The 26,921-nt window shown below is 42.9% G+C and overlaps 1 protein-coding gene across 4 annotated transcripts in view; it reads right to left on the reverse strand.

Moving 5' to 3' along the window:
* The window catches only part of taf1b (TATA box binding protein (Tbp)-associated factor, RNA polymerase I, B), a 73,409-nt gene extending 46,792 nt beyond the window's left edge, over positions 1-26,617 (reverse strand). For all 4 annotated transcript variants that reach the window (XR_009654398.1, XR_009654397.1, XR_009654396.1 and 1 more), the window contains exons 1-7: positions 26,512-26,617; positions 26,266-26,364; positions 16,592-16,682; positions 12,757-12,854; positions 12,584-12,676; positions 8,141-8,246; positions 7,895-8,063 (exon numbers count right to left, since the gene is read on the reverse strand). Coding sequence is in view for 1 of the 4 variants with exons in the window: in XM_060917845.1 (XP_060773828.1) it covers positions 7,895-8,063; positions 8,141-8,246; positions 12,584-12,676; positions 12,757-12,854; positions 16,592-16,682; positions 26,266-26,364; positions 26,512-26,529 (674 nt within the window). In the remaining 3 variants the exon portion in view is untranslated. The remainder of the gene's footprint in view (positions 1-7,894; positions 8,064-8,140; positions 8,247-12,583; positions 12,677-12,756; positions 12,855-16,591; positions 16,683-26,265; positions 26,365-26,511) is intronic.
* Between the last annotated feature and the right edge of the window lie 304 nt (positions 26,618-26,921).

Below are 26,921 nucleotides of genomic sequence, written 5' to 3' on the forward strand. Positions count from 1 at the left end.
GACTGAGAACCTTCATAGACATACAGTGGTGCTTGAAAGTTTGTGAACCCTTTAGAAATTTTCTATATTTCTGCATAAATATGACCTAAAACATCAGATTTTCACACAAGTCCTAAAAGTAGATAAAGAGAACCCAGTTAAACAAATGAGACAAAAATATTATACTTGGTTATTTATTTATTGAGGAAAATTATCCAATATTACATATTTGTGAGTGGCAAAAGTATGTGAACCTTTGCTTTCAGTATCTGGTGTGACCCCCTTGTGCAGCAATAACTGCAACTAAACGTTTCCGGTAACTGTTGATCAGTCCTGCACACCGGCTTGGAGGAATTTTAGCCCATTCCTCCGTACAGGACAGCTTCAACTCTGGGATGTTGGTGGGTTTCCTCGCATGAACTGCTCGCTTCAGGTCCTTCCACAACATTCCGATTGGATTAAGGTCAGGACTTTGACTTGGCCGTTCCAAAACATTCACTTTACTCTTCTTTAAGCATTCTTTGGTAGAACGACTTGTGTGCTTAGGGTCGTTGTCTTGCTGCATGACCCACCTTCTCTTGAGATTCAGTTCATGGACAGATGTCCTGACATTTTCCTTTAGAATTCGCTGTTATAATTCAGAATTCATTGTTCCATCAATGATGGCAAGCCGTCCTGGCCCAGATGCAGCAAAACAGGCCCAAACCATGATACTACCACCACCATGTTTCACAGATGGGATAAGGTTCTTATGCTGGAATGCAGTGTTTTCCTTTCTCCAAACATAACGCTTCTCATTTCAACCAAAAAGTTCTATTTTGGTCTCATCCGTCCACAAAGCATTTTTCCAATAGCCTTCTGGCTTGTCCACATGATCTTTAGCAAACTGCAGATGAGCAGCAATGTTCTTTTTGTTCTCCTGATGGTGGACTCATGAACATTAGCCAATGTGAGAGAGGCCTTCAGTTGCTTAGAAGTTACCCAGGGGTCCTTTGTGACCTCACCGACTATTACACGCCTTGCTCTTGGAGTGATCTTTGTTGGTCGACCACTCCTGGGGAAGGTAACAATGGTCTTGAATTTCCTCCATTTGTACACAATCTGTCTGACTGTGGATTGGTGGAGTCCAAACTCTTTAGAGATGGTTTTGTAACCTTTTCCAGCCTGATGAGCATCAACAACGCTTTTTCTGAGGTCCTCAGAAATCTCCTTTGTTCGTGCCATGATACACTTCCACAAACATGTGTTGTGAAGATCAGACTTTGATAGATCCCTGTTCTTTAAATAAAACAGGCTGCCCACTCACACCTGATTGTCGTCCCATTAATTAAAAACATCTGACTAATTTCACCTTCAAATTAACTGCTAATCCTAGAGGTTCCCATACTTTTGCCCCTCACAGATATGTAATATCGGATTATTTTCCTCAATAAATAAATGACCAAATATAATATTTTTGTCTCATTTGTTTAACTGGATTCTCTTTATCTACTTTTAGGACTTGTGTGAAAATCTGATGTTTTAGGTCATATTTATGCAGAAATATAGAAAATTCGAAAGGGTTCACAAACTTTCAAGCACCACCGTATAGCAAAGCTAATATCAACAGTTCCTGAAAGAGATTTTTTTTCAAGCAGAAACGTAAAGCCATTTCTGAATCAGCTAATTTTCTTAAGTTGAACTTCAGAACAATGCTAAAGACATTTTCAAAAGAATTGTCATCGTGACAACAGTAAGAGCGAAGAAATCAATTTTCTTCGTCGAACATGGCTGCCGCAAAAATTATTGAAGGAAAGGCTGGTTGACAAATGATTGTTTTTGTCAATGATAAGAACAAAATGGAAAATCCATTATGAAAAGAAGAATGTTTTCTTTTGATCAACAATTGGTAAAGAAAGCATGACAGAAACCCCATATGATCATAAACTTATCATAATCTTTGCTCATGCCGAGACTGAAATATTAACACGAGTTTTAAAATCACTGATACTAGATACAAGGAGTATAATTATACTTGGCACCCATCGTATCCATCCGTTATCCACTATACCACTCATCTGTCAGGGTCATACAGGATGCTGGAGTCAATCATAACTGACTTCGGGCGACCCTGGACAAGTCAACAATTTATTGGAGGGCTAAAACAACCATTCACGCTCACATTCACACCTCTGGGCAATTTAGAGTAGGAGTTGACCAAATCTACATGATTTTGGACTGCGAGAGGAAACCCACACATGCACGGGGAGACAATGCAAAGTTGGTTGTGAGGTTCGAACCCAGAACCTTCATACTAACCACTTGCTAACCACTGCACCACCCTACCTATCGCATCATTTTATCCAATATAATGCTCTCGATTTGATGTCTATTTATCGAATAATAGTCAAAGGTTAATAAGCTATTGATCATAAAATACTGCTTATATAACGCAACGTGTAATAAAATTTTCAAGGAGAACTGAAGGCAAATTATCATCAAAATTCTACTTCTCATTTTAATAAATATAGGAATGCATATTTTGATCGCTATTTTGTCACCGCTATAGCAAGTTATGAGTGTTTGAAATATGCTATGTAATATCTCAGTCCATATCAGGCTTTCGTCTAAACCGGGGAACAGGGGCGCTGCGCCCTCTTGCTCTCGGTGTGCGCCCCCTTACCAAAATGCCGAATGAACCCCAAGTCTCACTTAGGCCATGCACTTGTATACTACTGCACAACATGCAATCTTTCTCAAAACGATCTTTTCTCCATGAAAACATCCCAGCAACACCACGTGACAATGTGTCTGATCATCAAATACATTATAATTACTCCAAAAATACTCCAATCATAGTAGATACACCGCCAGACGGTGAAAAAACAATCCGAATTGGCGTTTTCCAGACTGAGGCGCCATGTTGTTTACTTGTCGCGGCTGCTCTCGCGAGATTTGACATGGGTTACAAACAAGGTCAGCTGACTTGTAGAGCGAGATTTCTCGAGACTGAATGACCTTTCACCCACCGGTGCGGGAGCTTTCGACAGAAGTAGTTCGCGAGTTGTTTTTGTTGACACTTGGGCATTTAAAGATGTCATCCCGCGGCACGAAACGGAAGAAAGCCAAAGACTGTCCGGGGCAGAAGATTACTTCTTTCTTTTTCAATGTTGACAGACAATTTGTTACAATTTCCCCCTCAGATAGCCTCAGAATGTCCCATTGTAGCCTCAATTTTTCAAAGGCTTCGCACGGCGGGGGGGGGTGGACAACCGGCACCATTCCCCCCCCCCCGCTTCGCTCCCTCGCCATGGTGAGCACCCTCATACTAAATTTTTCTAGAAAAAAACCTGCATATGTCAAAGCAATGCCCGTAAACGAGATTCGTTGAGACCTGTACGAGACATCGTAGGACGGAAGTAAAACATACAGCAGAAATCAAAGTGACCGACATCTGCCAACGTTGTCAAAAGACGCGAGCGCCCGCTTTCGAATGCTGATACAAGGTTACAAAACCCGAAAACGTAATTGAATAACACGTTAATTAAGAAATAAAGCAAGTTTAAAAATGACTTCAGTTCTCCTTTAATCTTAACCAAGCCCACATGCCCTCCTTTGAGAAAGAAGCTTTATCTTCAACTCAAATCAGGATATGCTACAGATCAGATGATGCTGCTGAGATATCAGTACGCCAGCAGGGTTGCCAGGGCCTTTCTGTGCTTTTTATGCCAAAGTGGGATAGGTTTGAGACAAAGTTGGAGGTGAACAAAATGAAGTCAAGACTGAAGAAAAGGGCGCTCGGGGGGGGGGGGGGGGGGGGGGGGGGGCGCTTCCTTTTCCAGTGCCAGAACTTTTTTGGGATACTCAAGTCTTTTTGTGCAAGTTTTTTATATTTATTTATTTTTTTAAGATAACGTTTGGGTGAAATTTCTGCTGAGACTTGGCAACCCTGCACATCAGTGAAAGATTGGCCAGAGAGATATCACAGGGATTGAAACGGGAATTTGGGAGCACTGGTCCATTTGGACCAGTGCCTCTCAGAGGTACTGGTCCGAATGGAGTAGCACTGGTCGGTATTTATAATTACAAATTTCAAGCCAATTTTATATATTTTTTCATATAATACAACCATGTTAGGGGCGGCACGGTGGTGTAGTGGTTAGCGCTGTCGCCTCACAGCAAGAAGGTCCTGGGTTCGAGCCCCGGGGCCGGCGAGGGCCTTTCTGTGCGGAGTTTGCATGTTCTCCCCGTGTCCGCGTGGGTTTCCTCCGGGTGCTCCGGTTTCCCCCACAGTCCAAAGACATGCAGGTTAGGTTAACTGGTGACTCTAAATTGACCGTAGGTGTGAATGTGAGTGTGAATGGTTGTCTGTGTCTATGTGTCGGCCCTGTGATGACCTGGCGACTTGTCCAGGGTGTACCCCGCCTTTCGCCCGTAGTCAGCTGGGATAGGCTCCAGCTTGCCTGCGACCCTGTAGAAGGATAAAGTGGCTAGAGATAATGAGATGAGACAACCATGTTATACATGAGTGATCAATTTCAACTGTCTATAAACTTCTTCCTCAGTCATCTCATTATCATCACAATCTTCGAAACCCTCATCGTCATCTATCGGGTCATACACCACATCATGCTGCGCCTCCTCGTCATCTTCCACCTCCTCATTCTGTCTCTCCTGGGGCTCTACATCTCCTGCCACATACTCCCTCTCATCACCTGCAGGCTGAGCAATCGCATGCTCTAATTGGCTACTCTAATACTAGGATATCAGCTTATATACTGTGAGTAGAGAAAAACAAAATGGTGGCTTTGTTACCAAGTATTTAAAAGAAACAGAAATAAGGGCCACATACTTGTTGAGCGATATCCGTTTGTTTTGATAGCTGTCAGAAATGTCAAGCCAAGGACTTTTAAACTTCACGGGGGTCTAATCTGTCTGACCAATAGCGGTTCAAGTTACATTTGTCTTCACAGGCAGCAACGAAAATGAACGGGAAGAAACTTCGCGCAGCCATGCTGCATGTAGTGGTGTATACTGCGCACGTAAACAATATGGCGGCGCCCGCGTCTATGCCAACTTGACAAATGTCTCTCAAAATCTATTGAAATGATCGTAAAAAACGGTAAAATAGACCAAGTTCTGCTTAAAATGGGCGAGAATCATTGATAGAAACCATCGAGGCAGTGAGTAGTTTGAGATATATATATTAGTGCTGTCAAAAATGTCGCGTTATTAACGCGTTAACTTGACTCAATTTTAACGGCGATAATTTTTTTATCGCGAGATTAACGCTCTGTGACATGATGCCACACCCCGCACAGCCAGAGTCCTCTGCCCTCCCCCGAAGAGCCACGGTGCTCGGCTTACGGTAAGTTTCGTTTTCCCATCGGCGGCTCCAGCCCCACTTTGCAGTGGCTGTGACAAGACGTGTTATACTCTGCAATAAAAAAAAAAATTGGTACAACCAGTGTTCGAACTATGACGATATTTTCGGGGGGTCCCTTATTTTCCCTTGGGGGGGGGGGGGGGGGTGCTTGCGCTTGTCTCAGAGCGCGGATCTCCGATCGTGCGCTCACTTCGGATATGCAACTGCTTCCCGTTACACACGATTGCTATGTCAATAAACATCATTTTGCCAATATTTTAGAGACCCCCCAACATTTCCCAAATCATGTTTTCAAGGGATCTCATGTCTGTTTCAGGGGATCTCGGATCCCCCGAGTACCCCCGTAGTTCGAACGGTGAGCAAGCCCATTCACTTTTTTATGCTGATAAGAGAATTACAATGGTTTTTCATGTGACAAAAATGTGCGATTAAATTGTGATTAATCACGAGTTAACTATGACAGTCGCGACATTAATCGCGATTAAATATTTTAATCGCTTGACAGCACTATATATATATATATATATATATATATATATATATATATATATATATATATATATATAGATAGATAGATAGATAGATAGATAGATAGATAGATAGATAGCGTGGCGAGCCAGTCGCCCACTCAGTCGAGTACATATTGTCACTAGTCGCCCGTACCCTTTCCAACTCGCATTGGCGAGTGGGCGACCGCCCGTTTCGATCCCTGTCATCATCATCATCCATGTGCAATTTTGTTATATTCTTAGACACAGATTTTGTTTCACTATATGCTGCTAATGAATCACGCAAACCCTGAGCCATTATGTTTCAGTTATTGTTCTTTTATCATCATGCCAAATGTTTTAATCCAGGGCTTTTCAAAGTGTGGGGCGCGCCTCCGCTAGGGGGCGCCAGAGTTCTTGGGGGGGGGGGCGGCGCAACGTCAGGAAAAATAAACCAGAATAAGTTACTATTGCGGACATTTAGCGAACTTCAGCTAGCCTTTGCCAGAGACAAAATGGATCGATTTTTAGTACCTAAAGCTACAGTGAGTGAGGAGACAGAGTCTGGGCCAAGCAAAAAAAGAAGGAAGTATGACCACGATTATTTAAAGTTTGGATTTTCATGGACTGGATCTGAAGATGCTCCACTGCCACAGTGTGTTGTCTGCCAAGAGGTGCTAGCTAACGATGCTATGAGATGTTTAAAATGGTGGAAAAAAGAGGTTTTAAAAAAGCACAGATGTTTAAAATGTGTAAAAAAAGGTTTTAAAAAGCACAGATGTTTAAAATGTGTAAAAAAAGAGGTTTTAAAAAGCACAGATGTTTAAAATGTGTAAAAAAAGAGGTTTTAAAAAGCACAGATGTTTAAAATGTGTGAAAAAAGAGGTTTTAAAAAGCACAGATGTTTAAAATGTGTAAAAAAGAGGTTAAAAAGCACAGATGTTTAAAATGTGGAAAAAAAGAGGTTTTAAAAAGCACAGATGTTTAAAATGTGTAAAAAAGATGTTTTAAAAAAGCACATGTTTAAAATGTGTAAAAAAAGAGGTTTTAAAAAGCACAAATGTTTAAAATGTGGAAAAAAAGAGGTTTTAAAAAGCACAGATGTTTAAAATGTGGAAAAAAAGAGGTTTTAAAAAGCACAGATGTTTAAAATGTGTAAAAAAGATGTTTTAAAAAAGCACATGTTTAAAATGTGTAAAAAAAAGAGGTTTTAAAAAGCACAAATGTTTAAAATGTGTAAAAAAGAGGTTAAAAAGCACAGATGTTTAAAATGTGCAAAAAAGAGGTTTTAAAAAGCACAGATGTTTAAAATGTGCAAAAAAGAGGTTTTAAAAAGCACAGATGTTTAAAATGTGTAAAAAAGATGTTTTAAAAAAGCACATGTTTAAAATGTGTAAAAAAGAGGTTTTAAAAAGCACAGATGTTTAAAATGTGTAAAAAAAAAAGATATTTTAAAACTATGTTTTAAATGTGTAAAAAAAGATTTTTCAAAAAGCACAGATGTTTAAAATGTGCAAAAGAAAAAAAATGTGTACAACAACCTTTTTTTTTTAATATGAATGGAACATTAAGTATAGCAACAACAAAAATTATAAGGGGGGGGCGCTGTTGTTCATTTGCTCTGGGGGGGGGGGGGGGGGGGGGGGGGGGGCTGACTCTCCCACACTTCGAAAACCCCTGTTTTAATCGATTCAAAACGGAATTTTACACAAATTCAGCCCAATTTTGACAATTCTGTCGTGGCTGATGGAAATTTCATCAACAGGCCCACATATGGACATCTGGAACAACAAACGGGCCTTATAGTGTGACAAACAAAAAACAGTGATGTGGCATCTGGCACCATGATTACCTAATCTGGCCATCATGAAAGACAAAATAAATATTGTGTAGTGTGATCCTGGAAGGCACCAATGCTTATTTCTGCTATATAATATTGAGACACCACTGTATGGTATCAAATTTGAATTTTGTTACACCCCGGCCAGACTGGTGGGAAATTAAAATAACAATAGGTGTCAAAAGTCGTTCCTGTTCAGTGAAAGAAAATCGTCTTATTCACCTGAGCAAGTCAGCCAGAGTGATGGCCTCCCGGACCCAAAGCAGAGCCAGATGGCAGAATGCTAGTGTTCGGGGCATGCTCATCAGGTTCTTGCTTTCTTTCGGTCTAAAGTAGCATTCGGCATCCATAGAGCCTGAACACACTGAAGATCTCCCATCACTGGCGTATCCTGCAAACGGTGAATGTCATAAGCAAAATAGTCGAACAAAATCATGTGGATGTAAAAAAGAACCTAGAAAAAGATACCGGAGACTGTGCTGTATCCCTTCGTCGAGGCAGTCCCACTGTGATATGACGAGTCACTGAAGGCAACAGATGACTCATTGTCGCTGCCGTTGGTCAAGTCCTGAGGCTGGAACATATGCAAACAAGAGAGGTTTACTTTTTACTTCTGGAAGGTCTCAGTCTCGTCTTGGACCCGACAACATTTTAACTTGGTCTGGTCTTGGTCTCAGGATTTTATTTGAAGACCAATCAAGACCACAACTGTGGGGGATTTCACCAAGTTGCCTGAGAATTGTCTGATTTATTTGCGAACATGATTACCGGGATTGGATGTAAAACTTCCAGCTTCAAATGCAACCAATAACTCGACTTGCTAATTTGAAATTTTTGTTATTGTTGATGGCCGTCACCCCTTCACATGTCTGATCCTGGTCTCGACTCGGTCTTGCCCTGCCTTGGTCTCAACCCCTCAAAGGCTTGGTCTTGATCATGGTTTAAGTGGCCTTGACTACAACACTATCAACAATCAAAACACTGAAAAATTGATATCAGCAATGAAGATGCTACAGTGGTGCTTGAAAATCTGTGAACCCTTTCGAATTTTCTATATTTCTGCATAAATATGACCGAAAACATCATCAGATTTTCACACAAGTCCTAAGAGTAGATAAAGAGAACCCGGTTAAACAAATGAGACAAAAATATTATACTTGGTCATTTATTTATTGAGCAGGGATCCCAGCAGTAACTGAAAAAAATAGAGGAATGTAAGAAACTATCAGCATGGGTCAAGAGGGCTGCAAGCCCTTTGCGGGGTGCAGGGGCAGTGCCCCTGCTGGGAGCCCCCTGAAGCTGTTGAGATTTTAACATGTAAAGATGCTATAGAACACATTTTTTACATAGATTTAACAAAGAAAAGCAACAGAATTTAACAATAACGTGTATCTATTTGATGCCATATTTTGTAATCTATGACATAAGTGGCAAAAAAATTTTTTTTATAAAAATTAGATGAAAATGTAGCTTTGAAGAATATACTTGCCTAAATATTCCACTGATTTTGTTATAATATAACAATAGTATTGATAGTTCATCTCATTTGTTTATTTTTTTGTTTCGAGTTAAGGGTTGTTTTACAATCAGGGTACGCAAGCTAAAAATCATATTTAACACTTATTATCTTCAATATCAAAAGGCTTGACGAAATAAACTTGGTTGTTTATTGTAGCCCTGTGATAGCTCTATTTACCATGCAAAAAAATATTTGGTGATAATGTTATTTTTGGTGAATGTATGGCAATGTGTGTCATATTTAGCAAAATTACTCGTGTCATTTAGAAAAAGTGCTTTTTTTGACCACAGGTAGCTCCAAAAGGGATGCACTTTCTTAAATCATTCTTTATACCATAAAACAAATATTTGGTTCCAGATCATTGGAAACATAGTTAAGTTTTAAATGTTGAATGCCAGCAAGTTTTCAGACTATTTTGATCAAATTAGTATGTAATTGTGTCAAAAAAAAAGTCCTCTCCGAGACAGCTAATTTTTCAATATAAAATAACATATCTAAAATGATTATTTTCATCCTAAAATGTGGTCAAGATAATGGGACATAAATATTAGAGACAACTAACACAAAGCTTACAGCCTTGTATTTAAAAGCACTATGGAAGTAGTGGATTCTGAATTGTCAAAAAAAAAAAAAAGTCCTCTCCGAGAATCACTTCATTTGTTTCTCCCATTTTATAGCAGATTACACAAAACTACCACACGCACGTCAAAAAATTACCTGAAATCTGTTCTTTAACTTGTCCTTCACTTAAAAACTGGTACAAGAACCAGTTTGAATCAATTTGAATTTTGGACCCCTGTGACACAAACTTTGTACCCTGATTGTAAAACAACCCTTAAATGTCAATACTAATCCAATATAAGCCACATTCATTTTTCAAAAATCATGAATATGAGCAGAAATCAATGATTCAGTAATATTAGATAAATACATATGTACAGCAAATACTGGAGATATTTGATTTAAACCTCTGTTTTTGAAAGGTTTCACTGCAGAGGAATTTAATGCTCTTTTCTGGGGTGCATTCTGTGATCTTTCCTCCAGTTTTCTCTGCTTCTGCTTTTTCTGATGCTCCTGCAGTGCTCTTTCCGATAGTTTCTTGGCTACTCTGTTCGCATGAGCTTTTGTTTCAAGTTCTGTATTCACCACATTCATTAATCTCTTCTTGGATTCAACTTCCTCTCTGGCTAAGCGCAACTACGCTTTCCACGACATACTGAATTAAGTTCAACGCATTAGAAACAAACGCACGAACGGAGTTAAAGGAACAGTCCACCGTATTTCCATAATGAAATATGTTCTTCTCTGAATTGAGACGAGCTGCTCCGTACCTCTCCGAGCTATGCGTGACCTCCCAGTCAGTCAGACGCACCGTCACTCCTGTTAGCAATGTAGCTAGGCTCAGCATGGCCAATGGTATTTTTTGGGGCTGTAGTTAGATGCGACCAAACTCTTCCGCGTTTTTCCTGTTTACATAGGTTTATATGACCAGTGATATAAAACAAAGTTCAGTTACACAAATTGAAACGTAGCGATTTTCTATGCTATGGAAAGTCCGCACTATAATGACAGGCGTACTAACACCTTCTGCGTGCTTCAGCAGCGCTTTGATACCTTCACTCGGAGTTGTACCATTTTTTTTTTTTTTAGACAGGGCGGACGGACCAGGGCATTCGCCCGCCTGGCCGTGCCCGACGAGGAGCGCTCTCGGCCGGCTTGGGAGGCAGACAGCAGCCCCTCCTGGAAGTGTGGTTTTACCATGGGCCTCATGCGGAAAAATGACAAAGTCCCAGTTTTACCATGGGGCTCGAGTTGCACCATTCTTTTTAGACAGGGCGGACAGACCAGGGCATTTGCCCGCCTGGCCATGCCCGACGAGGAGCGCTCTCGGCCGGCTCGGGAGGCAGACGGCAGCCCCTCCTGGAAGTGCAGTTTTACCATGGGCCTGTGAAGGTATCAATGCGCTGTCGAAGCGCGCAGAAGGTGTTAGTACGCCTGTCATTATAGTGCGGACTTTCCATAGCACAGAAAATCGCCACGTTTCAATTTATGTAACTGAACTTTGTCATGTCACTGGTCATATAAACCTATGTAAACAGGAAAAACGTGGAAGAGTTTGGTCACATCTAACTACAGCCCCAAAAAATACCATTGGCCATGCTGAGCCTAGCTACATTGCTAACAGGAGTGACAGCGCGTCTGACTGACTGGGAGGTCGCGCAAAGCTCGGAGAGGTACGGAGCAGCTCGTCTCAATTCAGAGAAGAACATATTTCATTATGGAAGTACGGTGGACTGTTCCTTTAAAACACGTTTTCTAGCAAATGGGCGCCGCCATGTTTTCTCGTTCTATCGCGTACAGTCTCGCGGTATTTACATCAATTTAACTTCCGAGTGTTCCAGAATGTCAACGAGAACAAACGAAGCCGACGAAAAACATCGCTAAACAAGCAAACCAAATCAGAACGTATTTTGCTGGTCATTTTACTTAAACATATTTTTAACGGATATACAAGAGATTTAAAAAAAAAAAAAAAAAAAAAAACAATACTTTGGCTAGAAAAATAGCGGAATTCTGCTAAATAGCAGACGTCTGGGATCCACGTTAAGCGTAAGCTGAGCGGAGGCTGCGTTAGCCGCCACCGCGATGTATAAAAAAGACAGGGGTCTAGGGGTCCTCCCCCGGAAAATTTTGAAAATGTAGGATGTTAAATGGTGAATTCTGAATGATCATGAATGCAAAATTTTATTTTTATGAAGTATAAATTATGAAGGGCGGCACGGTGGTGTAGTGGTTAGCGCTGTCGCCTCACAGCAAGAAGGTCCGGGTTCGAGCCCCGTGGCCGACGAGGGCCTTTCTGTACGGAGTTTGCATGTTCTCCCCGTGTCCGCGTGGGTTTCCTCCGGGTGCTCCGGTTTCCCCCACAGTCCAAAGACATGCAGGTTAGGTTAACTGGTGACTCTAAATTGAGCGTAGGTGTGAATGTGAGTGTGAATGGTTGTCTGTGTCTATGTGTCAGCCCTGTGATGACCTGGCGACTTGTCCAGGGTGTACCCCGCCTTTCGCCCATAGTCAGCTGGGATAGGCTCCAGCTTGCCTGCGACCCTGTAGAACAGGATAAAGCGGCTAGAGATAATGAGATAAATTATAAAGTAAAATCTTATGAATTTCAATTCTTTGAAAAACCACTGAGTAGCCGGCGATGGAGCGTTTGTAGGCGGCAAAATCGCCGGCTGCCGGCAGTTATTGAGAGGACTGTACTAATAATTAAAAGGTGACGTTTTCTTTTAAAGCATTAAATGCATCTCTAGTTAAAAACCAACTGTGGATGTTCTACCAAAGATCAACCACTCATAAGTACAAATGTAAAACCCAGGTGGTTTCTAACTCACCACTGAAATTCTGATTCTGTTCACTGGTTCGCTTGTGTACGCCTGTTTGGTCTTCTGCATGTATCGCTTCCAGAAACTCCATAGCACATCTGTCTGTGAGATACACTTCATTTAAATGACACAGGAAACTTCCACTCTTCGGTCATCTCCATTAATTGCATTGCTTTACTCACCTTAAACTGAGGACAGACTCCCAGATCAACCAAAGCTTCGGCCTGAAGTTTCAGGATCAACTGAAAGCCCTCGCATACCATCCAGTCTCGTGCACCTTCTAAAACACGAACATACAGTACTATGCAAAACTCTTAGATACCCTAATTTACTTAATACAAATTTTGCCTAAGATGTTTCATGGCTTCTGAACTATAGAGCCTGTAAAAGAATTGCTGGGTTTCACGTGACGTCACATCCACCTCATTAGTTATTCAGAACTTTAGCTGGTGGTCTACCAAAGCTCAGTTGACAAAGCGTTTGTACGGAGAAGGTGCATTGCTCGCATGAAAAATGCCTTACGCTTGCGTTGTTTTAAGTTGTTCGAATCAATCAAACCTTGAAACTGATAAAAGTTTCTTCAGGGTTCCCCGTGAACTAATAAAAAAGGGTGAACGAACACAGGATTTCACAAAAAGACGGCTTTCGAACCTCTCGGTGAAACCGAAGGGAGCTGAGTCGAAGCATGCCCGAGTTTGCAGTGATCACTTGGTGAAAGGTTTGTATCCCTCTCAGCTCTGTCCTTAGTGTTTTCCAAGTGCTTTTCTTGCTGTGCGTCAGCATTTTACGGTACTTTTTTTTTTAGTCACGAAGCGCTAAAGTCCCCAGCTGTTTCTTTGTTTACTCCCCACAAAGTCCGTATGCATGAAGGTCGCGACAAAACTCTTCCCAGCCGTACAGTTACAATGCACGGTGATCACTTCTCCGTCTCGTTTAACTAAGGTCCAGGTCTTTAAAGGGGTTTCTGATGATCTTTATGAATGATCTACCTGAGAGATAAGAGCCAACACAAGTGAGAATTGCTCGTTTGCACTTCGTTGTAAAGAAGCGAACAAAAAGCTTTAAAAAAAATCCTTACACGGGCAAAAACAATACAGGATTCAATCGACAGCGACTTGATAGCGAGGTCCTTTACCCAGCCACATACAAAAAAAAAAAAGTTGTAAGCCTCCGTACTCTTCCACGCTTTCATCTGTTTTGCGATGTAGAAGGACGTCTGCAACACCAGATAGTTCGAGATGTCGGGGAACTCGACTGAAGGGTAGTTTTCAAGATCGTATGACAAATCCTTCTTTCCCAGACTGTAGGGGTCGATTCCATTGCACATAGCAATCTTCTGAATATATCTAAAGCCAGCAGTGGCTTCTAGATTACGAGCATACGCTGATAACTTATCGCTAGTTGTTTGCACTACGGCAGCCGTTTAGACCACCAGCTATTTCACTTCCGGTAAAACCGCTAAGAAAAGTCACGTGACTGAAACCCAGCAATCAAAATTCCATACATTACTTTCCAAACATAAAAATTAAATGTTACTGAAAGTTTTTTGTATGTCCATAAAGAAAGTATCAGATACATGTTATTTACCAGCTGGGAGGTCCGTATCGTGAAATATCGTGACCGAGGTCTTGAAAGTACTGAGCGAGGCCCTCTGGGCCGAGGTCAGTATTCAAGGCCGAGGTCACGGCATTTCACCATACGGACCGACCTTAAGCTGGTAAATAACATTTATTTTTTGCTTTACCAAATTCTAACAGAAAACAAGAGTGCCCAAGAGGGAAAACCGAGCCGAGCCGCCATTTTGAATCCTCATTCATGGCTGTAATGCAAATGGCTTCCTCCTCGGTATACAAGTGCACTTCCATGGCAGGAAAAAAAAAAAAAAAAAAAAAAAACTACATTTTGCCGCCTATGTAGTCCCCTATTTATACAAAATTGAGTCATTCAGGATTCAGCCATGTTTTTGCTCGGCGTTAGCAACAGTTACAGGTTTTTAGCTTTCTCCTGAAATGTTTTCTTTTATTTCTGCTTCCTCAGGGTAGTAAAACTCGCTTTCGCTGTGAACACTGTCGTTATCGCTATCCATGATGTAAAATTAATGCTATTCTCCTGAGAAATGCGAAAATAAATGTTGACAAAAATTGCTACTATGTTTGTTGTTGTTGTGAACGAGCGAGTCACCAGAGGTCCGTAACCGGGATCCGTATCGTAGGATACAGACCTGCTCACCAGCCAATCAGAGCACAGGATTTGATGGAAACCGGACGGCGGAAAAAAAATTAAAAAGTTATTCCACGAAATCGAGTCGTACATGAGCTGATAGCCAATGAGGTGCATAGCTCCGAGTCGGCTATTAGCCATGTCTGATGAGACTGAGTGGAATAACCGTTTTATTCTATCCATATTCACTGGATTTTGAGAAACCGAGCATTTTTATTTTTTGCAAATTCGATAAATAAAAACCTTTTTACAAAATGGCCGACAAAATAATTTCCGCTTAGAATGTAAACAAACTGGCAAAATGACAGGAGCAATTTGTGAAAAAAGCTAATAATAATAATTCTTGGGAAAATATCACTCTCATTATCTCTAGCCGCTTTATCCTTCTACAGGGTCGCAGGCAAGCTGGAGCCTATCCCAGCTGACTACGGGCGAAAGGCGGGGTACACCCTGGACAAGTCGCCAGGTCATCACAGGGCTGACACATAGACACAGACAACCATTCACACTCACATTCACACCTACGCTCAATTTAGAGTCACCAATTAGCCTAACCTGCATGTCTTTGGACTGTGGGGGAAACCGGAGCACCCGGAGGAAACCCACGCGGACAACATGCAAACTCCGCACAGAAAGGCCCTCGCCGGCCCCGGGGCTCGAACCCAGGACCTTCTTGCTGTGAGGCGACAGCGCTAACCACTACACCACCGTGCCGCCCTTGGGAAAATATAAATAAATTATATATATATATATATATATATATATATAAAAAAATATTCTTACCATCAAATACTTTTAATCCATATTTTGCTGCTTTTTTTTGTATTTTTGGGGGTTTTGTTTTCAAGTAGTTTTTATTTCGTCCTCGGTTGGTTCAGCAATACGTTCCGCCATTTTGTTTTTCTCTACTCGCAATATATGAGCTGATATCCTCGTAGTAGAGGAGCCGATCAGAGCACGCGATTGCTTATATCCAGTGAACGTGGACAGAATAACACATAATACACCACCTTTCAGTCAAGAAACATAATGAGGGTTTGTTAAGCCTACGTCACAACCGGACGTACGATTTTTTTGGCCGTGCGATTTTTGGCGTTTCCCAAATCGCTGCGTTTTTTTTGTTCGTGGAGAAAGACGCACGCTGGCCACAAGTTTGTCTTGCAACCTGAAAAAAATGTAAGTGCCCGCAGAGTTTGTTTGACATGACAAAGAATCTCTGCGGCCAGTCTGTGGCCAGCCTACGGCTCGAAAATCAGCACGTCACACGCGCGCCCTCCGTGCGTTTCTTGCGTTTTTTGCACGTAGACCGGCCGTAGAAGCACGTACGGCCGGTTGTGACCGAGGCTTTAGGGATTACCTGCAGAAACGGAAGCAAATGTGACAGTTAAAGTTTCCAGAAGAACCGCGCAAGACTTTTCCAGGTGCTCGGAAATATCTACCAGCCGATTTCTTTTTAAAACTGCACAAAGTGTGCCTGGGACTACAAATCATTTTTAAAAAAAAACAAAGGGTTGTCACACCAAATGTTGGTTTTATACTTTAGTTTATTACTGTGTGCTGCTCTTGATCATATATTTTTTACAGAGAAATGAGTAATTTCATTTTTTGAAGGCATCTTTGCCTTACAGCTTTTTTTTTTTTTTGCATGTGCCTAAGACTTTTGGACAGTACAGTACACAATACATGGATCTAGCATATACATCACAACTCCAGAAATAAAATGGCTCACATGGTCATTTCAGGAATTCTAGCTACATTATTTTCATACTGGACATCTGACCCAGAACCGAGACTAACCTTTTTCACCGCGCTTTCGTTTCCCTGATGATAAAGAGGATATCCTGCTGTTGAGGGGCAAACTGTTCACATCCTCAACTTCTTTCGTTCTCTGTGAATTGAGAAGAATCAGAATAATGTTGAACTCAAGAAGATACAGACATTAGCTGGGTCTGAAATCACTCACTCACTACTCCCTACTCACAATCTAGGGAATTACAGTGGTGCTTGAAAGTTTGTGAACCCTTTAGAATTTCCCATTATTTCTGCATAAATATGACCTAAAACATCAACAGATTTTCACACAAGTCCTAAAAGTAGATAAAGAGAACCCAGTTAAACAAATAAGACAAAAATATTATACTTGGTCATTTATTTATTAAGGAAAATGATCCAATATTACATCTCTGTGAGTGGCAAAAGTATGTGAACCTCTAGGATTAGCAGTTAATTTGAAGGTGAAATTAGAGTCGGGTGTTTTCAATGACTAGGACGACAATCAGGTGTGAGTGGGCACCCTGTTTTATTTAAAGAACAGGGATCTATCAAAGTCTGATCTTCACAACACATGTTTGCGGAAGTGTATCATGGTACAAACAAAGGAGATTTCTGAGGACCTCAGAAAAAGTGTTGTTGATGCTCATCAGGCTGGAAAAGGTTACAAAACCATCTCTAAAGAGTTTGGACTCCACCAATCCACAGTCAGTCAGACAGATTGTGTACAAATGGAGGAAATTCAAGACCATTGTTACCCTCCCCAGGAGTAGTCGACCAACAAAGATCACTCCAAGAGCAAGGTGTGTAATAGTCGGCGAGGTCACAAAGGATCCCAGGGTAACATCGAAGCAACTGAAGGCCTCTCTCACATTGGCTAATGTTAATGAGTCCGGCATCAGGAGAACACTGAACAACAATGGTGTGCATGGCAGGGCTGCAAGGAGAAAGCCACTGTTCTCCAAAAAGAACACTGCTGCTCATCTGCAGTTTGCTAAAGATCACATGGACAAGCCAGAAGGCTATTGGAAAAATGCTTTGTGGACGGATGAGACCAAAATAGAACTTTTTGGTTTAAATGAGAAGCGTTGTGTTTGGAGAAAGGAAAACACTGCATTCCAGCATAAGAACCTTATCCCATCTGTGACACATGGTGGTGGTAGTATCATGGTTTGGGCCTGTTTTGCTGCATCTGGGCCAGGACGGCTTGCCATCATTGAGGGAACAATGAATTCTGAATTATACCAGCGAATTCTAAAGGAAAACGTCAGGACATCTGTCCATGAACTGAATCTCAAGAGAAGGTGGGTCATGCAGCAAGACAACGACCCTAAGCACACAAGTCGTCCTACCAAAGAATGGTTAAAGAAGAATAAAGTTCATGTTTTGGAATGGCCAAGTTAAAGTCCTGACCTTAATCCAATGGAAATGTTGTGGAAGGACCTGAAGCGAGCAGTTCATGTGAGGAAACCCACCAACATCCCAGAGTTGAAGCTGTTCTGTACGGAGGAATGGGCTAAAACTCCTCCAAGCCGGTGTGCAGGACTGATCAACAGTTACCGCAAACGTTTAGTTGCAGTTACTGCTGCACAAGGGGGTCACACCAGATACTGAAAGCAAAGGTTCACATACTTTTGCCACTCACAGATATGTAATATTGGATCATTTTCCTCAATAAATAAATGAGTGGGTTCTCTTTATCTACTTTTAAGACTTGTGTGAAAATCTGATGATGTTTTAGGTCACATTTATGCAGAAATAGAAAAAATTCTAAAGGGTTCACAAACTTTCAAGCACCACTGTACATTTTCCCTCTTAAACCCCACTCAGCTCAGAAAGGACTTTATTGACTTCAAGGATTAATTGCAGTAATAAAATGTAGCGATTACACTTGCTGCCTTCAATGTGGAAAAATAAGGGACCCGAGGTAAAAGGAATTCAGTGATTCCACTCTGTTTGGACACGGTCATCACCTGCCGCACTGTTTCTGGTCAGACAGTCCCCCATAGACCTTGTATCCACTGCCAAGAACAGGACTGGTCCCGTATCTAGTCTCCCATTCAGACCTGTACCTCAACAATTTCCTGAGGCTGACAGGCAAGCTTGTGTTGGAGGACATTTAAAAAAAAATAAAAAGCCACTGAGTCTCCGCAACCAGGGCATTGATGTGCAATCTCTCACAGTCATCCTCTGCCCTGCAGCACTGATTTTGATCTTTTCCAGTATTTTTTATGAAATGGTTTCATTTTATTCACCATTATGTTATTCAGTGTATGCAGAAAAATACAGGATTATTCACGTCTTTTACTGACCATATTTGTGGCACTGCTAGTCAAGAAGGTAAAACTGCAGCATAGTCCACAAATGGCCCTTTTCCACTACCCTTTTTCAGCTCGCTTCAGCCCGACACGGCTCGCGTTTCGACTACCTCAGAACAGCATGACTCAGCTCGCTTCAGCCCTGCTCAGCCCCCAAAACTCGCACGGTTTTGGAGTAGGGCTGAAGCGAGCCAAACCGAGCTGAGTGAGGCTAGGGGCGTGAGGAGACACTCCCCTGTGCACTGATTGGTGAGGAGGAGTGTCCACACACGCCCACACACGCCCCGCGAGCACGCTGGGATCTGTCAACACCGCAAACCCGGAAGAAGGAGAATTACGAGAATTATGAAGCCTTATGCGCCTCGCCTCATCTATACGCTCTTGCCAGCATCTGTTGGCGTTGTCGGCGACAACAAGCCACAGCACCAAGACCAGCAACACTAACGACTCCGTGTCCTCCATGTTTATTGTTTACTATCCGGGTTGTGAGACTACCGCTTAAAAGGCCACTGATGTCACTGTTTGCGCCGCCTAACGACATCACGTGACGTCCACCCACTTTCGCTAACTCCACCCAATGTGTCCACCCACTTCCAGCCAGCACGGTTCAGCGCGGTTGTAGTCGAAATGCAACTCCAACAGCCCCACTCAGCTCGACTCAGCCCAACTCAGCACGGCACGGCTCAGCCCAACTCAGCCGCGTTGGTAGTGGAAAAGCGGCAAAAGTTTTCAGAGAAACAGGACATCAGGAAATGTTAGGGTGTTTTCACACTTGGTCCCTTTCAGCCATCTAACCGAACTCAGATCAATGACTCAGCATTTTTTGCGCATATGTGAACACTCCAACCGTACCCAGACCCCTTTAAAGCGAACCGAACTGAGACCACCTCAGGAGGTGGTCTCAGTACGGTTCGCTAAAAATCAACGGTACGGTTCACCTAATCTGCGCATTGTGAACAAAAAGCGCACCGGGTTCACTTCGCCTTTTTCACTGTAGTTTAACCTTCATTTGCTGTAGTTAGTCACATGACTGTAGCAGGGAAACTCAACTTCCTTTTGGAACTTACCACAGCCACTTTACAGTTCTCTGAACTTACTGACTGACGATTTGGCCACAATAATATAACCATTATAAATAAATATTTTATTTATATATATATATATATATATATACACAATAAATTTATTTTCCTTAATCCGCACTATTCTGATCAAAGAATACAGCAGGGCAAGCATGGCAGCAGACATTTTGATTCAAGAGAATATTACCCAGAATTCCATGCACTGGGGGTCTGAGGGCTCTAGAGGACCTGGTGTGAACAGAAAGAGGACTGAGGCCCCATCAAAGCTTAACTGGACCAGAAAGAGAACCCAGTCCTCTTTGTAATAAATTCAGTGTGAACACAAAAAGAACTGAGTTCTTTTTCTGTTGGTCCACTTTTTGGTCCACTTAAAGAGGACTGAGTCTGGTTCCTTTAAAGGGGACCAGGTGTGAAAACACCCTTAAGGCTACGTTCACACTGCAGGCTGAAGTGACTCAAATCCGATCTTTTTGCCCATATGTGACCTGTATCCGATCTTTTATTGACAATATGAACGACACAGATCCGATTTTTTCAAATCCGACCCAGGCCGTTTGGATATGTGGTTCTAATTCCGATTCCTATCCGCTCATTTCATATGCGACTTCAGTCTGAACCGCCAGGTCGCATTCATCCGACTTACACGTCATCAACAAGCCACAAACGTCACTATTCTGCGCTGAAGTAGGCGGCGGGTCTCTCAAAAAAGTTACAACAACATGGCGCATAATCACGGGCGCAGATAGAGGGGGGGACTCGTCCCACCCAGATTTAAATTCACCTCGTTCGGTCCCCCCCCACTTATAGGGAGGAAAAAACGTCTATGCTGTCTTTCTTTGCATAAGGCAAACCTCACGGAAAAATCAAAAGACTAATTACCATTCGGTTTATTGAGGTGCACAGCAGTGTATACATAGTTGCAACAACTCACATAAAACAAAACAAAGACTGATATTCGGTTGGTTGAGCTGCGCAGACTGCACAGGTTGCGAGCTCGAGCTTGGTTGCTATGGTTACTAACAACAAGTTTGACAGGCATATCGGGGTTGGGGTTGGTTTGCTGGCAGCTTTGTCCCTCCCAGTTTTTTGTCCCCCCCAGTTCAAAAAACGTATCTGCGCCCCTGCGCATGACATCAATGCGAGGGACGCTTCGGGCTGTGAAGGTTCTGAATCTTCTCAATGGAAGGACGCAGAGGTTAGGGAGCTGATTTCCATTTGGGGGGATGCAGCTATTCAAGCTAGATTGGATGGGTCATACCGCAACCGGGCGGTTTTACTTCCGTAAACACTGGCCATGCTCACTGCGTGTGACGTCGTCGTATCCTGTAATGCGCATGCGGAACACTTTTAGGTCGCTTTTCGTTCATACTGAGGATCACATACAAGTCGCATATATTTGTTAATGTGAACGACCTCACAAAAAAATCGGATTTCACAAAAAAATCGGAATTGAGCATTAAGCCTTGCAGTGTGAACATAGCGTTAGTGACTGTCCCTTGTCTAGGAAATTATATTTGACAAAACGGATTTCCAGGCTCACACAGTTACTGGTAGAGTCTTATTGAGTCAGGCAGCAGTACATTCAAGGTTTTACAGTTATGTAAAACCAGCAAATATTTTGTTTTGAATTTGCTTTAAATTGAGAGATGAATCATCATGAAGGGGCCTGGATTAGGAACATATGAAATTTCAAGTGAATCAGACAAAACAGAATTCACATCGATCCAAAAATTAGAGATAATTGGACAGTTCCAAAACATACAGAGAGAAGTTCCAGGTGAATTAAAATATTGCATATGTGACAGGGTGGCATGGTGGTGTACGTGTTTAGCACTGTCGCCTCACCACAACACCACATCGTTTACCTGCATTTAGATTAATCCATGTAACTTGTATTGTGTGTTTAAGTTACAGGTATAAGATTATTTAATTTGCTTCAGAACGTGATTCTCAGTTCATCTGATTATTTAATTAGCCTTTTATGTTTTATCAGTGAAAATGCATGCATGTACGGTACACTACCATTCAAAAGTTTGGGGTCACCCAGACAATTTTGTGTTTTCCATTTAAAGTCACACTTTTATTTCCCACCATAAGTTGTAAAATGAATAGAAAATATAGTCAAGACATTTTTCTGGCCATTTTGAGCATTTAATCGACCCCACAAATGTGATGCTCCAGAAACTCAATCTGCTCAAAGGAAGGTCAGTTTTATAGCTTCTCTAAAGAGCTCAACTGTTTTCAGCTGTGCTAACATGATTGTACAAGGGTTTTCTAATCATCCATTAGCCTTCTGAGGCAATGAGCAAACACATTGTACCATTAGAACACTGGAGTGAGAGTTGCTGGAAATGGGCCTCTATACACCTATGGAGATATTGCACCAAAAACCAGACATTTGCAGCTAGAATAGTCATTTACCACATTAGCAATGTATAGAGTGGATTTCTGATTAGTTTAAAGTGATCTTCATTGAAAAGAACAGTGCTTTTCTTTCAAAAATAAGGACATTTCAAAGTGACCCCAAACTTTTGAACGGTAGTGTACATGTATGTTGCATAAGTTATAACACCCATCCTGTTTTAATGAGAGTCAAACCACAATCAATGAAGTCAAATCAGTCTTAGTTGAGCAAGTCGGTAACGATATTTCTTACTTTCACCATAAATTTTTATTTATATGACTTTGGACTATAGCTGGGGCGGCATGGTGGTGTAGTGGTTAGCACTGTCGCATCACAGTGGGTGGGTTCGGGCCCAGCAGCCGGCGAGGGCCTTTCTGTGCGGAGTTTGCATGTTCTCCCCGTGTCCGCGTGGGTTTCCTCCGGGTGCTCCAGTTTCCCCCACAGTCCAAAGACATGCAGGTTAGGTTAACTGGTGACTCTAAATTGTGAATGTGTGTGTGAATGGTTGTCTGTGTCTATGGTGGTGTTTACATTAGACCGTATCCGTCTCGTTTTCGTCACAGATGCACTGTCCATTCACATTAAAACGCCGGGAAACGACTCCACAGGCGGAACAACTTCAACCCAGTTCGTATCTGATCCGGTGCTGTGTAAACATTGAGATACAAGGAAACGCAGTGCTGAGCTCTAGCTGACATCGTCATTGGACAACGTCACTGTGACATCCAGCTTCCTGATTCGCTGGTGTTGGGATCTCACACACAGCGGCTTAGTCCCGAATCACTGCTCGTGCGCTTCACTCGCGCACTCTGTGAGCTGCGCAGGGCCGGAGTGCGCACCCTCCAGAGGGCACTCGCTGTTCAGGGTGGAGTGATTTGGAGCGCAGGAGGAAGCGCTGAGCCGCACTGAGGTTTATTTACACATTTCAACTTATTTACCTCCTTCAGGCGCTTAAACTCAGTGAGAACATGAACATCACAGCCAGGTGTGTTTATCTGCTGGAGAAGGTGTTCGCTTGCCATCCTTCCACTTGCAAGTGGTGAGTGACTTGCGCATGCCCGATATGCAGTGGGATCATCTGACGTGCCGTCTAATTAGTCATGTGATTAGCGTATCCGTGTATTGGCGTTGCTGTGTGCACGCGAATCGTTTTAAAAACGTTAATCTGATGATCCGCTGATACGGTCTAATGTAAACACCACCTATGTGTCAGCCCTGTGATGACCTGGTGACTTGTCCAGGGTGTACCCCGCCTTTCGCCCGTAGTCAGCTGGGATAGGCTCCAGCTTGCCTGCGAGCCCAATTACATATGATGGATGGATGGATGGTCTATAAGTGTAAAAGGCCTCGGCCTTAAAACCGGTTAACGCTGTGACGTCACGCGCTCAGGGCTGGCTGACTCAGTGGGGCAGCTCGAATGCCAACTTGGCGGTTGATTTTAACTCTCAAAAATATATATATTTTTAATTCTCCATTTATGCAGCATACAAGAGTCAAGGATGGAGATACTATCCACTCAGTGTATTTAAAAATAAAGGTTCTGCATATCGGGCGGCACAGCGATGTAGTGGTTAGCACTGTCGCCTCACAGCAAGAAGGTCCTGGGTTTGAGCCCAGCGGCTGGCGAAGGCCTTTCTGTGTGGAGTTTGCATGTTCTCGCCGTGTCCGCGTGGGTTTACTCCGGGTGCCCCGGTTTCCCCAACAGTCCAAAGGCATGCAGGTTAGGCTAATTGGTGGCTTTAAATTGACCTTAGGTCAATGCCGAGAGATGAGTTATGGTATTGTATGAGAAAGAGTGGAGTGAATGAGAAGTATATTAGAGTGGTGCAAGACATGTATGAGAGCAGTGAGACAACTGAATGGTTCAAGGAGAAGGTCGGACTCCATCAAGGATCTGCTTCGAGTCCTTTCTTGTTTGCCATAGTGATGGATAGCTTGACGGATGAAGTGAGGCAAGAGTCACCATGGAACATGATGTTTGCGGATGATATTGCGATATGTGGTGAAAGTAGAAAGGAGGTTGAGTTGGGTTTGGAGAGACAGAGGTATGCATTGGAACGAAGAGGAATGAAGATGAGCAGTAGCAAAACAGAATACATGTGCATCAATGAGAATGGGGATGAGAGTGTAGTGAAGATGCAAAGAGTAGACATAAAGAAAGTTGGTGAACTCAAGTACCTGGGGTCAACTGTGCAGGAAAATGGGGGCTGCGATAGTGAGGTGAGAAAGAGAGTGCAGGCAGGGTGGAGCAGTTGGAGAAGGATTTCGGGAGTCATTTGTGATAGGAAAGCCCCAGCAAAGTGAAAGGTAAGCTGTATAAGACAGTAGTGAGACCAGCTGTGATGTATGGATTGGAGACCCCCTTAACAAAGAGACAGGAGGCAAAGTTGGAGGTGGTGGAGTTGAGGATGTTAAGGTTTGCGATGGGAGGTTGGACAGGATAAGGAACGAGCACATCAGAGGGACAGCACATGTGGAGAGCTTGGGAATGAAGCTAAGAGAGATGAGACTGAGATGGTATGGGCACATCCTGAGAAGAGATGCAGAGCATGTTGGAAGGAGAATGTTGAGGATGGAGCTGCCAGGAAGACGAGGAAGGCCAAAGAGGAGATACATGGATGTGGTAAGAGAGGACATGAAAGTGGCAGGTGTGGTAGAGAAGGATGCGGAAGACAGGGAGCAATGGAGACGAAAGATCTGCTGTGGCGACCCCTAATCGGGAGCAGCCAAAAGAAGAAAAAGAAATTGACCGTAGGTGTGAATGGTTGCCTGTGTCTATGTGTCAACCCTGTGATGACCTGGCGACTTGTCCAGGGTGTACCCCGTCTCTCACCCATAGTCAGCTAGGATAGACTCCAGCTTGCCTGCGACCCTGTAGGACAGGATAAAGCAGCTACAAATAATGGATGGATGGATGGATGGGTTCTGCGTATCTGCTTTAATATTTAACTGTGTACCTACAACAGTACGTTGCTTTTCATTCCGCACGTTCGATTTGGCACAGTTTTACACCGGATGCCCTTCCTGACGCAACCCTCTCCAATTTATCCGGGCTTGGGACCGGCACCAAGAGTATGCTTATGCACCCCCAGTGGCTGGATGTTGGAAGGAGAATGTTGAGGATGGAGCTGCCAGGCAAACGAAAACGAGGAAGGCTAAGGGCCTCTGCATGCTCTTGCGACAAGGCTTTCGCAGATAGCTTTTCGCAGACAGTTGTAATTTATCGTTGAGCGGGGAGTAATAGGCGTGCGCGATGTTATTCACCGTCACAACGCAAGAAGGCGCGAAGTCGCTAGGAGTAGTTGGTGGGTGTGGTTAGTGGAGTGTTTATCCTCTGGTTACTTATAATGACTAGAACTGGAGTCGTATAGATGTACGTACTTCCTCACTTCCTCAATCAACCGCACTTCGTGCTGCTCCATCTTCGCTCATGTTTTTAAAAATGGCGGTTGTGAAAACAAACCAAACCGGGAAAGTAGGGAAGCGGAAGTGCGTGTACAGCGGATGTAGAGTGGACCAATCAGAGCCCTCTTGTCTGCGAGGCTTCTGCGGTGGTCACAATTTTTGGGAGGTGCGCGCAGAGCGTCTGCGAAGGTGGGTGGGCTACGCAGACGCCATCTGCGACGACTGCATTGTCAGCACAAATTGGCCTTAAAGAGGAGATACATGGATGTGGTGAGAGAGGACATGAAAGTGGTAGAGAAGGATGCGGAAGACAGGGAGCAATGGAGACAAAAGATCCGTTGTGGTGACCCCTAATCGGGAGCAGCCAAAAGAATAAGAAGACCTACAACAATAGGTTGCTTGATTAAAATGGGCAATGAGTTCAGGCACAATTCAGGTTTAACTACAAAATAAAAGTCTCTGTTTCCTACAGAATGATCAAAACACTTTCACCTCAATCACATTATGGCAGTTTTTACAGAAGAACTGCCCTCCATCTGAAACCCCCCAACACACTGAGCCACACTGTCCACAGGCTTCACTGTAACCGCCCTAAAACACAACACAAATAAACAAAAACACACGCTCAGGTTTTGTAAACATTTGCTCCGGGTTTACTACATTTAACTGTTAACTAAAGGTAACTTAAAGCTCGTCTTCCTGTTTTATAAAACTTTTTTTAACATGGCTAACACTCACTGTTATCTCTTCATCCATCTTCACAGGACTTCAGCACTGCTAATTTACCTCACACCTTCCAAACCCCCTGTGAAGCTCATCACCACACACATGAAAGAAAATCCAAAATGGCGTCCGCATGCTACAAGAGAACGACGTTTCAAAATAAGAGTTCTTCTTCTTTCGGTTTTATGGCGGTTGGCAACTAGCTTCAATGGTGCATTACCGCCACCATCTGGACTGGGGTGTGGTACTTGAGTGCCCCTTTTCCACCAAAGCAGTTCCAGGGCTGGTTCGGGGCCAGTGCTTAGTTTGGAACCGGGTTTTCTGTTTCCACTGACAAAGAACTGGCTCTGGGGCCAGAAAAACCGGTTCCAGGCTAGCACCAACTCTCTGCTGGGCCAGAGGAAAGAACCGCTTACGTCAGCGGG

The sequence above is a fragment of the Neoarius graeffei genome, chromosome 3, assembly GCF_027579695.1.
Source record: "Neoarius graeffei isolate fNeoGra1 chromosome 3, fNeoGra1.pri, whole genome shotgun sequence".
Classification (NCBI taxonomy): domain Eukaryota; kingdom Metazoa; phylum Chordata; class Actinopteri; order Siluriformes; family Ariidae; genus Neoarius; species Neoarius graeffei.